The sequence below is a fragment of the Tachypleus tridentatus genome, chromosome 7 (assembly GCF_004210375.1).
Source record: "Tachypleus tridentatus isolate NWPU-2018 chromosome 7, ASM421037v1, whole genome shotgun sequence".
Taxonomy (NCBI): domain Eukaryota; kingdom Metazoa; phylum Arthropoda; class Merostomata; order Xiphosura; family Limulidae; genus Tachypleus; species Tachypleus tridentatus.
In genome coordinates, this window is record NC_134831.1 from 192171116 (window position 1) to 192185858 (window position 14743).

Sequence of the window (14743 nt, forward strand, 5' to 3'; positions counted from 1 at the left end):
GCAATGAAAACATCCTTGATACATATAGTAGGTTTATAATTTTGTTTTGTTCTAAGTGAAATGCAATAATACTGTAATTAAAATAAGGTTTCTTTCCAAGTTTTTTTCATCTTATTTATCTATTTCTTATTTGCAGTTATATTAATGTCTGTACAGAAAATAATATACAAAAGCAAAGAGTATATCAATGAATGTATTTTGTGCATGTTATTTACATTTCAAGCATGCCTCAGAAATATCTGGACCTGACAACATTACACATCACACAACAATAAGGCTTGTAACAAATTCAATAATCAAAACTTGAACATTTTTTAGTAAAGCAAGCAAACAACAGATGATTGTATGTGTGAGTATGAAGTGACATTATGGATACATTTTTTTTTTATTTACAAAATACACAAACTGAACTTGTGATATGCAGTGACAACATATGTTTTATACAAGCTTTAGTTACAACAAAAGCTGTAAAATGTTTCAGTTATTTAATTTCCATGCTGCAATAGTGGCAACTTGTGGTCCAACAAGTTACTGAAATTTCCTTGTTCCAGTTCATTTTTCTATAACAGGTACTGTCTACTCTGCCTGTAAGGACACTGTAGTAAAATATAGTATTTGAACTGTAATATCCTTTGCTGGCCAGGATGACAATGATTAAGCATAAGAGCAGATCAATATTGTGAGAGAAAACATTTTGTAAGGTGATGCTGTCACCTGTTTTTAAAAAACTTGTTAATTCAAGAGAATTTCCTCTGACTAGTTCTACTACAAAATCACCAAGTGAATACTTATTTCAGTAATAACATGTATTACTTCTACAGACATCAATCCTGAGGGAAAGAAAGCTGGGGGGCTGAACACAGCCTAGCAGTAGCAACTATGATCATACCTGCACAAATATGCACAGTGTGTTTGGCCTTTGTTTTAAACAACAAGGACTTTATTCACTTACTTGTATTATCTAGGCTTGTTTTTTTACACCTTGGGAAACCAAGACATCAACTACAGAATACTTCCCTGTTTCTTCATTAACTCTGCTGTTATTAGTAAGTTTGCATATCTGATACTTGTTGGGAAATTGGTTTTACCTGAAAGCACCATGCAATTGTTTTCAACTTTATGAGTATTACAAATGACATTTATGTACGTGAATAAATGAGTGTAAACGTCACCTTTTTCACACTCGGTAGCTGAGTGATGCTAAGACTTCCATTTCATGTAAACTTGTAAGTAGCTCAATCAATATCTCTACTGTTGTCTGACTACCTTTTTTACAATATGCTTTGCAAAAACTTTTTTTTTAAATTTCATGTGATATTTATTTTCCAGAATTAAGATAACAATTATTAACACAGTTTCTTCTCAGGTGGTTAGGCTAACACTCAGCTATTTTTTCAACCAAGAAACTACACTAAAAAAATTATAAAGTTTTTGGGTTTTTTAAGAAAAAAATGTTCATACATTCCTGAAGATCAGCAATGATTTGCTTACTTTAATAATAGACTTAACCTTCTTACATATTTTCAAGGTAACTGGTATTTTCAGTCTATCCAAAATTTACTCATCACCAATGCCAAAACAATCACAACAACTTCTGTTAATTTGCAGGAATAAACATGTTAACATTAATTCCATATTAATATTGTACTTATCTAAAAGCTGAGGTATCTTTTCTATATATCCTAGATCAGGGGTTCCCAACCTTTTGGCACTCGCGACATGAAAATGTAATTGATGAAATAAAATTAATGTTATCCCAAGCTACTTCTAACAAGGCTATGCGACTCCCCTGCCCCTACCGGTTGGGAACCCCTGTCCTAGATCATCACATTCACAAAATATGATATGCACTATTGAGCTTAGTGCCTGTCATCACCAGTGATTATTTCATTATTCTTATCTCCTTTTTGGATATTTAGTCTGGGTGACAATAATGAAAAAATGTTGGTAATTTCTATACACTAAACTGAAAATTTCACATGTCAGGAAGATCTAAATTAAAATAAGTAAATAGAGGTGCAATGAAATCAAAGCAATTATAGTTACAAACACATAAGTTATTGTTAATAAATTTAAAAACAAGTTGTAGAAATTTAATAATTCTTACCATTCTTCTTCTGAGTACGAAGGTTCAGGAACTGGATTTTCATTATCACATTTCTCTTGTTTTTTCTTTTCTCTTTTCTCTGCAAGGATAGCATCTACAGACTTTTTTTGGAAGTTGACAAGATAACGTTCATTTTCTTCATCCTCTAAAACAATAAAGGTTTTCAAGAAATAATAAAATTCAGACAAAGAAACAAAGAATCCTGAGATCAGATATTTTGTTACTTAAACACTAATAAGAATGCTAAAGCATTACCAGTATAAAATACATTTACATAAAACTATTTAAGCAACTGATAAAAAGAGAATTAGGAAGTAAAAAGTATGTAAAAACTATATCTATAAACATACGTTGGTGATATCTCAGTGTTAAAGTTTCAGGCCAACATGCTTGTTCCAGTAAGATTTTCAAAGTCTCAAACATTTTGCTACTAAAGTCAATTGTTTTAAATATATGTATGCGTGCATGTGTGTAACCTCTGTCCAAGTTTGTCTTCAGTTTATATGGACTTTCTGATATTTTTTTATACATAATACAATATAATGTTGCTGAAGTGGAGAAATGGGAATTAATTGAATAGTCAAAACATTCATCTTTCTTTTCCATGCTAGCCAAAAAATGTGTGAAGTTTTTGAAATGGCTTTGATGAGAAAGAAAAGCATTTTATAGCACATGGGTATGGACTATCATTAAGCACTGTAGTTCTAGATGATAAGAAACCCACATGAAATAAAAATGTATTTTAGAATGGCTGGTATGGGTATTAATACTTTTATTGATAAGGAGAGAACAACGTTTTGATATTCCTAGGTCATCTTCAGAAGAACAAAGAGAGACTTTGCAACTTACTGTTGGTGGGCACTGTCTCAGGAACGATACTATGAATGGGTATGGAATTGTAGGTGGGTGTTGCAGTTGGATGTTAGGTTATTAATTAGTATAGGTTTAAAGGTGTTCCTTTACATCGGTTTTAGTTGTTGTATAAGTAGGGATTCTTTGATTTTGCATTTGTTTATACTTGTTTCCCTACTTAGTATCCAGATGTTTTCTATGGATATGTTGTGCCTGGCAATGGTCAGTTTCAAACTCTCTTTTTTAACCAGAAGATGATTCAGGAAGGTCAAAATGTTGGTCTCTGCTTATCAATAAAAGTGTTAATACCCAAACCAGCAATTCTAAAATACATTTTTAAGCACTGTAGTGCTTACTATAAGCTAAAAACAAAATCATAACTCTAGTGTAAACATTACTTCTTGAAGTTAGCTTTCTTATAGAAATATGGTGTTCCTTTAAAAACTTAAGTACATGGTGAAATGGGAATTATCAGTCAATAACATATGAACATTAGATGACTGTAACATGTAGATACTTAATGCTTTGTACACAATACAACTGATGTCTTTATGGAGCCAACTCCTATATTATGTATAAAGTGAAGGAATAAAAAAAAAAAGCATTAATATACATAATATTAAATTATATCTCAGACATTCATAAGATATACCAACTTTCAGTCAAAGAAAAAAAAATCCCACAAAACATGAGGGAAAGACACTGTTAAAAAGAATACAAACATGAATATAAGGATGGTACAGCTATACATTTTTCATATGTTATTTCTTTACTGTAGATCCCTCAACATTAAGTTCCAAAAAGTCAAGATTGTGACCACTGATGATTTATAATCTATTGTAGCCAATTGTATGGTATGATATCAATATCTGAAGTCGTTCTACAAGTTTAATATAGGAACTGATAAAACTGATATTATTAATATATATTACCACTGAATCATAAAAATAAAACAAGTGTTCACTTATCAACCTAATTCAATGAAAGTAAAAAAAGAAAGAATAAGGGAAAACAAACAAATACCAACAGAAATTTTGCAAAATATTAAGCATGATGTAAATAATTAATACACAAGTTGTCAAATCTTTCAAAGAATAACTTTACTAAATGGTGAATTCCTGTCAGTAGCATGAATTCAAGTTTGAATAACAGCATTTACATTTAGTAGTTCTACATGCAGTCTTACAGTGGCTAATAACCATAAGGTTGTAAGACTGACTCAGTGGCTACTTATGTAAAGATTTTGCATGGCTTTGTGTATTCATTCCTACTTTGGTTCTGTATTTTTTGGCACTGCCATCCCTACATCATACTTAAATTTTGCAAAATTTTTATTATTATTTGTTTATTAAGGAGAGGCTCTGTAATATGAATGTTAGCAACATACTATAATTGCAGCTCCTCAAATGAAATCTTTACACATTTTTGAGATAAGTTAACTGTTTAAACTTTCAACATTCTTGACTATTTTCTCATATACACATTCTGCACTAAACCTATCACTTCTATCTTTCACTACTTTACACTTTTAACAGAATTAAAACTTACTTTGAGGAAATGTTTAATTCATGTTTTTGATACCCAGAAAAGTATGCTATCTAAAGAATTGTCATGCTTGTAATATATTTAACTACTGAATAAATATGTTACCATTTTTCTAGGGTTGTGTTAAGCTTTTCATACTATGCATTAAATATGTTAATGACAATTTAAAAATCAAACAAAGGATTTCTAGCTCTTTCAGAAAGCAGGAGTGAACTTAGAATCAGTGGAATGTGTAAACTGTAAATATTATTTAAATGGTTTTCAATGATTTCACAAACAAGTTATGAGAGAATGAAAATGGAATTGACTACCAAGTGTGAGATAATACGTGAGTAAATATTAGAAATACTTTGTGATTTAAAAAATAAATACAAAATAAGAATAATTAAAATTTTAAGTTTCAAGGTTGAAAAATAATTCTGATGTATTACGTACAATGAACTTGAATTTAGTGACAGAAAATACAGACTGAAGATAAAATATAATCAGTTCTAGAACTAAGATCAGTGCCATAAAATTTAAAGTATTTAAAGTGGTAATCTAATAAGAAATATGCGATGATATTTTTTTCACACTCCTCTTTCTTCTCAATTTATACTTGCAACAAATTTTATCATCAAGAAAATTACTGAACAAGAACCTCTAATTGTAAATAGTCTTCTGGGTAAAGATATTTCTTCCCTGGCATTTTACAAAATAAATGAGAGAGATGTTAAAAACTACTCTCAATTTATTTAATGATTCAATCTCAACACAAATTAACATAACACTTTCTAGATGTTATACACACAGATCTGTATTTTGAGTTTGGTTCTAATTCCCAGGATATTTTATATATTTTTTTAAATAGCTAATCTCAGCTTTTATTTAAATATTTATTTTGCATATTACATTTTCCTTACTATACTTATGTTTCACTACAGCAGAACTCACTATTATACCTACAACAGTACTGTCACAAAAAAAAAAAAGTCAACCACAGCTCTTCCTTTATGAGAATAGGCTGCCTAAGATTGGTAATTTTGTGATCCACACTTATGTTTCTGTTTATTCCCAGTGTGCTATAACTAGTTTTCATATCATATTATTTTGTAAAAACTCTGAATGTCATTATATTTTTGAAATAATTGTTACAATTAAAAAACACAAAAATATTTAAACAAGCTATTAACACTAATAACATAATTAGAAGTTTTTACCCCAAAAATAGAGGAAAAAAGCCTCATTTCTGCTGCTGAACCATAAAAGACAAAATTAAGTTAATTATTCTTTTTGTAGAACAAAGTTTCCTACCTGGAATAATTCTCCCTTCAGTTATATGCTCATACAATTTGGCCTTTCGCTCTAAAGCAGCCCTAAGTAAGAATAAGAAAAATTAGCTTTCACATACTACTGATAACATAATCACACTGTAATTTGTACTTTTTAATAGATAAGCTGTATGAAATGCAATCATTACTTTTTCATTTGTCTAAAAATATATATTTTTTTGGGGGGGAGGAGGGAAGTATAAACTATAAGAGAAAATTAACTTGTCATTTTTCAGGAAAAGCAATCACAAAAGCAAAGTAAATACAAATTACCTTTTTTTGTTAGCAGAAAGTTGGAAGAGTGTTTACAAATTGATATTAAAGGTTAAATTAACAAAACCAATACCATATCAGAGAACACTATTAAGTTGAAAAGTAGTAGGAAACATTAACTCATAAAGGAAAAGTCTTATTGTTAAAGTAATTATAAAAAAAAAAGACAAATACCAAGTTAACAGCTGTTAAGATGTTGATTGGTTAAATGAACAGCAAGTGATCATGACTGTTGTCCACATAACAATCATGGGATCTCAACAATGTTTAGGGATAACATCTTAGCTGTCCAACCTTCTAACCAAAAACTATTAGATAAATAAAATTTTAAAAATCATAAATCTTCACTTAAACTCACTTAAATTTACTACTTCCCCAATACCTAAAGGTAACATATTCCAAGGGCCATGTACCCTGTTAGAAAAATAAAACTGTCTCAGCTGAAGATGAATCCTACCTTGCCAAAATTTACATTTATGTCCCCAAATCCTACTTTTCTCATCATAAGTGTCAAAAAGGATGATGCATCAACACTATTAACTTCCTTTACAATCTTAACACCTCAATCAGATACCAACCTAACTGTTCTGTTTTCATGAGAAAACAATTTCAGAGCTCTTAATCTCTCCTTATATGACAACCTTTCCTTTTCAGGTATCATTCTAGTGGCCCTCCTCTGAACCCTTTGCAACAATTCAATGTCCTTCCAAGAGAAAAGAGCCCAAGACTGAACATAATATTCCAAATGTGACTAAACCAGTGACATATACAATGAAATTATAACATCATTAAACTTGTATTCAATATTACTTAGGTACATCCTAAAATACTCTTTTCCCTACCACTAGAAACAGTATACTGTTTGGATGGCTTAAGAAACTGATCAACCACTACACCAAGATCCTTTTCTTTCACAACACTGTTAAGGTTATTTGCATCTAAATCATACTTACAATTCAAATTATGACAATCCACATACATTATTTTGCACTTATTATAATTAAAACCCACCTGTCATTTATTTGTCCAACTCACTAAATGATCTAAATCTTTTTATAAATCTGCAGCATTCTCTTCACTGCTAGCAACACTCAAGACCATAATATTATCAACAACTTTTGTAATTTATTGACCATTCCTTCACCTATTTTATAAAAGATTCTTAAAAACTTCCTACTATATTAAGAAGAGTTAAAGCCAAAAAAGAACTAGTTTGAACAATGACAAATTGTTAAAAATCAAGCTTAAAAGAGACTGTCTTACAACCCAGCAAGTCAGTTAGCTAATTAACCTAAGCCAATCCAATATCACTCACAGTAAGTAACATCCCACAACCATGGAACAAGGCTCAATCCTACTGAAAGTAATCTTTCTATATGTGTTACGAAAATCTAGTTCTCCTTTACTTGTAAAATGATGGTAATAATAGGAAGTAATGTCATTTGAAACTTAAAGTTCATAATTGTTATGTATCAGTCTGTTATAAGGATATATCTGAAAGCTTTACTAAATACACTTTGTTTTTATAAATTCTGTCTCCTCCTTTCTCATAAACTTTTTTGAGTTGACAACATCTGTGAAATTAATAACCAATATTCTTGGTATTTAAATAAATACTACTTGTAAATGGTTTGTAACTCAATAACAAAACTGACTGTTACACAGTTATATCATTCTTCTTTTAACACTTCTATAACTGAGGACATTAAGAATGTTACTAAATCTACATTCCTTTTACCCACACTTTTGTAAACATTGTATGTTGATGATAATAGCTTGAGTTGATAATGATAAATAAATTGGAAGTAAAATACATTTACCTTAAAAACTTTTAGTATCCTTTTACGAGATTCTAAAGGTTATGAAAATTAAATATGAAAAACTAAGATGAATAAAAGTATTTTTATACTTACAACAAAAATACCTTCACTCAAACTGTTAAAATAGTTATATATAAATAATGTTTTTATTAGAAAGATATAATTAAAATTGTGTCATTCTTTGTGTACAAAATACTTAAAAATCTTAACAAAACCTTACAAGGGTTTGTGAGGAATACACAAAGTTAGTACATTTTAGTTGCATAAATATCCTTCCAGAGTTGAGCTGATAATAATTTCATCCACCCTTTAAGCTTTTATCAGTCAAATACTAGCACACACACTACCACTTGCCAAGTAATTTATTTTTTAGTATACTGCATTAAAGGTGTACTGTTTACTCATATACTGTTGATTGTCCAAGTCACAGTAAACATTGGTACTTTGTATAAAGTTGTAATGTCTCTTTCTTAGTGCCATATGGTAGTGTACACATGTTTGACTTTATTTATTAATTCCTGAAAAAATGGAGGGAGGGTCCACATCTGCTAATTTAACATTAATGAACACAGTTGATGTCTGAAACAAAAGAGAGGAAGAGTTAGATTTGGTAGACCTCTCCCACAGATCCCTGATTATACAATATTAAAAGATATAATGACACGTTTACAAATTAGAAACATAACACAACATAAACACAGTAAACTTAAACTAATTACTTTAATTAATTTATTTATTTATGTTACACTAGTTCATTTAATAGATACTTATAGGTAAATCAGTTATATCATCCATCCTGGAGATCACAAGATAGTTATTTTTGAGAAATGACATTTCAACTCCAGACACACTTGTCAAATGTTAACAGAAATATTGAGCAATACAGAAATGCATGAGTGAGTTGCCCACACAACATAGATGTGGACAACATGGTAAACAAGTAACAATGGATAATTCACCTGCTAGCAATTACATCTGACTTGAAGAGTCACACCCAGATAGAAAGAGGATTGTAAGAATGAAGAGACCACCATTTAATGTAAATAAAAACTTTAAAAGGCACTGCAACAAAGCAAATTCAGAAAATAAAGCACCACCTTAACTGTTCATATAAGCTACAACAACAAAGTTTACTGTATAAACAAAAACTATGAAAAGGTAAAGAACATCCCACATGTGATAAGAACTGTGCTTCCAGATATGTATAAGAACCAGAATGACACTGATCCTTCACCAGAGAATCTCAACCTGTGAGGGATGCATTTGTAAAACAAAGGTCTAAAAGACAAGGAAGAAAAGGAGGTTCTGCTTAAAAACTCTAAGTTCAATAGAAATTGAAAAAAAAAAAAGGACTAAAGAGATAGTTATGCTGCACCATAACAAGCCTGAGGTCAGACAGTACTAACTAAGAAGTAATGTTCCACTGCAGATATCGCATGTGTTCTTTTTGTTTTCTGAATTTGAGTAAAAACCTAATTGAGGGCCATTTGAGCTACCTGACACCACTTTGTAGTGACAGATTAGTTGGAAGACAGCTAGTCAACATCACTCACTGCTAATTGTTGGGCTACTTTTAACCAGTGGTTCGTAAGATTGATAGCCATATTATAATGCACTATAGCTAAAAGGGTGAACATGTTCTGTGATGTGTTATTGTTGCATTTAAGCACGCCCACAAAGCAGAAAGGATGTCTTCGGTAGTAGATATACAATACTCCCAAACTTGAAGCACTATACATTATGAATGTTAACATTTTCCTAGGAGAACAGTATTATATCCAGAACTTAGTTCCTATATCAAAGGTTAAAAAGAATACGAGTACTTGTAGTACAGGCCAGCCCCAACCAGACAGCTAAGGTTCCACAATTTGGGGTTGGAATAAAGGGATCATAGTACCAATATCCCCACCTGCAGCCACCAAGTGATGCATTTTACACCACAAGAATCACGACAAGAAAGTAGGCAACACATAAGTAGACAAACTTTTCCCTCCACCTGAAAAAATTGAAAAAAAAACAACATTCCAGCTTAGGAATGATGAGATTGTGTATGCTATCCTCAACCAAGGAAACAAAACTCATCTGGTCTGGAATTATGAACATTCATCCTCACTCCCTAACTACATGGAAAAGGAGTGCTCCACTTGCCCCTGGAATTATGAAGACAGCATAGAAACTGTACTTAACCTAGAACTTAGGATGAGACTTCACATTTGGAATTATGAGGAGATAGTGGACCACCTTCCATGACCAATATACCACACCAACATTGATCAAAGAGAAACACCACACATTCTCCAACTGAAGAGTGTCAAATCTGAGCTTAAATTACAAGTAGGCTCCAGTGGAGCCTGGTACCACTTCCACTAATATCTAGGAAAACATCCAGGAACCCTAGTAGGAGACCCCAAACACTTTGGAGAAAAAGTCTCTGTTTGCCACTCCAGCAACGTAAAATCATGGGTGGTAAGGACTCCTGAGCTCCATTAGTAGAGTTTGGGGGAGTAAAATGCATTTGGGAGTCCTGAAGAACAGAGAGTTGGAAACTGTGGTATAGGTGAACCAAGATGCTTGCATTTTTAAAAGCAAACTGATCTTAATTTATTCAACCTGAAGATATGCAGAGACAGGCAGAATCCTCTTTAGTTTTACTCCTGATTGTCCATGAGTGGTGGTTCACAATAACATAAAACCATCCAGCAGATGCCTAGTTGGTCTTGTGGTCTCATTTTTACAGAGCTTATTGAAACCTGTATTAATTAAAGTGAAAATGGTTGCTAGTGCAGAATTGAGAAGAAAAAGCATATTTGCCTGAGCAACACTCTCCACAGAATGGAATCTAGTGAAAAATAAAAGGATCCTGGAAATAAGAGTACATGACTGAGGAAAATACTCACCTCTGGTTTAAGTCTAACAGATGTGGTCAAAATAGCTACAGAGAGTAGTCAAAAACCCTAAGAAGATACAACCAGACCAAGTAATAATAGTAGTCGTCTAAATACCAACCTGCAAAATGTCTTCCAAATGGCAATTGAATCGGGTAGCCAATGATGGAGATATGACAAGCAAAAGTTTCCTCTCCTGTAATGATAATCCATTACAGACCATGTGAATCAATTTATGTGGGCACCTTGTGGGGGTAACAGAAGGATCTTAATGAATGAACAATCAGTTCTTAGTACCTTCAAATTAGTTAGTACAAGCCACATAACACTTGAGGGCCCTGACAAGATGTAAGAGATTGTAGTAGTCATAAAGGTGAGAAATGGTTGGAAAATGGACTGCTTAGAAGGATCTTTCCACTTCCCTGTCTACCAGTGTCTTGGGAAAAAGCAGGACAAATGTGGAGTCCTATGCACATGGATTGCAAAAGATTCCAACCAAGGATGTCCACAAGCCAAAAACAAAAAAATTAATTTATGAGAAAGGTAATACAAAGAACCCAAAGCTAAGGTCCTTTCATAATCAATCAGACCAAAGAGAACTGGAGATTAAAAAAAACCTTCTAATATTTGGAATACCTAAAAATAGTGAATAAGGATGCCTTATATAAATCAACTGTAGATTAAGCAAGCCCTTTATACCCAAGTTTGTAAATGGGATATGATAGATACTTTTGGATGAAGAGGGTTATAACTTCCTTTGAATAGACCACTGATAATAAATATTTCATTCCCATTGACAAATGATCATGGCTGGCCTATGGAAAGATTTAGTTAAGTAGAGAGAAACCTCAGAAGTTAAACCCTTATGTTGAACAAAGGACTGCATAACTTCCAAGCAAGGAGATTGAGTTTTAAAACATCTGGGTGGAGAATGTCTGACTGAGGTTGTCTCAACAGACCTACAATGTGGAAGAGGTAGAGATAGACATTCCTGCAGATATGAAGAAGCAGGAACCATGTTTGAACTAGCCAATAAAGTGCAACCAAGAAAACTTGACAGGAAGTAGAATAAACCATAGTCAGAACCTGGGCAAAGAGCCAAATCGAAAATAAGGCATACAGATGTAAACCTGTCTAATTCTGACTGAATGCATCTACTGCTAATGCTTGAAGATGAAGTACTGGATATAAAAACAACTGCAACTGAGAATTCCAATGAGTCACAAAGGCATCAATCACTGGAAATCTGAACTGAAAGAAAATCCACTAAAAAACACCTTGTGATGTGGTATCCATTCTGTTGGAAAACTCTGACTGGGTTGAGATAAGTGTTCTGCAATTAAATTCAACACTCCTGGAACATGACATGTTAAAAGACTGATATGATGGGAATTATCCCAGTAGAGAAGATCCACAACATCAAAACAGAGGTCTCGAGAATGTGTGTCTTCTTGACAAGAAATCTGAGATACAACCATGAAATCATTGGAACATATTATAAATAAATTTTCCCTTCAAAAGAAACAGACCTTGAACCACTGTCCAATGTACTATAAGGTGTTTGAGAACTCTGATATGAAAAGTAGACTTGTCTTCTATCCAAGTACCCTGGAGCTCCTTATCTCAAAGATAAGCTCTCCATCCCTGAAGAGATGAATCTGTGAACAGATGAATCTTGAGATGAGATGGTGGAATGGGTACCCCAACAGTAGTGTTACTCCAATCCAACCACCATTTGCAATTGATGATGCTGTATTTAAGTAATGAGATGGGATGATCCAAATGATAGGAATGTATGACCCACTGGTTGTGCAGTGACCTGTGAAGGGAGCATACAAGTGCTCATCCAAAAGGAATGAAAGGCTCGAGGAATGTCCACATTCTCAAACGAAAGAGAACCATATATGCAGTAGGATAAGAGGGCAGAAGTAAAATCCTGAGAACTCTTTCCATGCTTTGAAGCCTGAGAGAGGTTAGTTGAACATGACTTAAGTGAGTATTTAAAAACATACCCAAATGGATGAGATATTACATCAGTGACAAAACAGATTTCCTCAACCTTATAAGGAAGCGCACTTTTGCAGTCTCTGAAAAAGAATCTGATAGTTTGTTCTTCTAATTGATGGAATGGAGCTAGCAGGTGCCAGTTGTCCATATCCTGATGTGTACACTGGTCCAAGGAATACAGGTGATGAGAAAAAAACTTAAATAACTCTGGAGAAGACATAAGGTACTGATGCAATACCAAAAATAATAGCTTAGAAATGTATTATCTGACTCTTCTGCACAAACTTGAGAAACTTCCAGGAAGATTTTGCTATGGAAATATTGAGATAAATATTGAGTCACCCAGAGCCCTGGTGTAAAGTGCCATTGTAGGGTGAGAAAAGATTCCATAGTGAAAAGAGGAGGATCTAAAAATTGGTTGAGTCAGCACAGATTGATGATTGGACACTAATCTCCTGTCTTTTGGGTACCACAAATAAAAGTGAATAAAAATCCTGAATAATGTGATTGACTGACTCTACTTCCCTTTTGACTAACAACTCTCTTATGGCTTGAAAATGGAGCTCCACTCATTATGGATCTGTTGGATGTGAAAAGGCAAAATGTTAAGCAGATAACTGTGGAGATGACGTAAATTTAATGACCAACCCTGAAGCCGAAACCTTAGCTACTCATGGATCCCTGGTGAAAGAGTTCCAAACATCCAGGAAGTGATGTAATTGTACTACCACTGCTCTCCACCCCATGAATAGTCACACTATTGTCAATGGTCTGCCCTAGGCAAAGATTCTTGAGAATAAGGATGGACTCTATTATGGAAACCAATAAATCTGGGAACCAAAGTGAGGGTCGGGAAACACTGCAGGCCAATATTCCTAAATCAAAGCCACAAAGATAAGAAAACAAGGACAATAAAAATGAGTGTAAATTGATGGTATTAATTCAGGATTTTAACATCTATGGATCTTCAGCAAATAACATGGGATGGTGAAAAATTCTTGTAACTCCCTGGGGCAGAAGATGGAAAGAATACCCTTTCTAAAAATTCACCTCAACCAATAAATCCAAACAGAAGAGCCAAGAAACTAAAGAAAGAATGGAAGAAGACAATCTGACTAAGGTAGATGTCAGTAAAATCTCCAATTCATTCTCAGATTGCTGAGGGACACATTGATAAGCTTCAGACAAAAGTTAAGATTGAGATAAATAAATCAGGACAGTTATGAGAGTAATACAAATATAAGAAAGATGTGATCTATTTAAAGTGGTCACAGGTTCCAATCTAGACCCCAAAGGTCCAAAAGAGGGTTCATCCATGAGAATCTACGTAAGCTACCTACTGGTGATGTTAAGCCAAAGTATGCTGATCCAATAAACATGGGAGACAAGGCATGGCTATCATGCTGCATAACTGAGTGGCTAATCTCCTAGCATAAATAGCAATATCAGGAAAACCAAATAGTCACTTGCCATCTTCTCTACTAACAGAGAAGGAGTAGAGACCCCCAAAACCTCACAAACTCTAGTAACCAACTGAAAAATAGGGGCTAGAGGTGACTGCTCAAAATGATCTTCTGTTTAAGCTGACCTAGTAAAAGGAAACCCTGAAGAAGAGAGTAAATTCTTACCAGTCTTTCCCAGATCATTTTTAAAAGCCACCTCAGAACCCTTGGAAAGACACCCTTGGTTCACATGTATGTTTTCATCTCACAATGGATCATATCACAAACAGCTTCGACTTAGAACGACCCCTTCCTTGGTTACTGACAAACACCAGATAGCAGTGGTAGAAGAGATCTGGTTGATCTAGGTAGTAAAAACATTAGCTTGGGAATTCATACCAATCATTAGTTGTTGTTTTTTAAATAATATGTAATTATAAACAAAATGATAACTGTAAAAATGCCAACCTCATTCATATGCACAACACAAACAGTAAATAAT

General features: G+C 33.2%; 1 protein-coding gene across 2 annotated transcripts in view; it reads right to left on the reverse strand.

The window, feature by feature from the left end:
- The window catches only part of LOC143257571 (coiled-coil domain-containing protein 174), a 59541-nt gene that overhangs the window by 24577 nt on the left and 20221 nt on the right, over positions 1-14743 (reverse strand). For both annotated transcript variants that reach the window (XM_076516445.1, XM_076516444.1), the window contains exons 4-5: positions 5798-5859; positions 2108-2252 (exon numbers count right to left, since the gene is read on the reverse strand). In XM_076516445.1, the coding sequence (XP_076372560.1) occupies positions 2108-2252; positions 5798-5859 (207 nt within the window). The remainder of the gene's footprint in view (positions 1-2107; positions 2253-5797; positions 5860-14743) is intronic.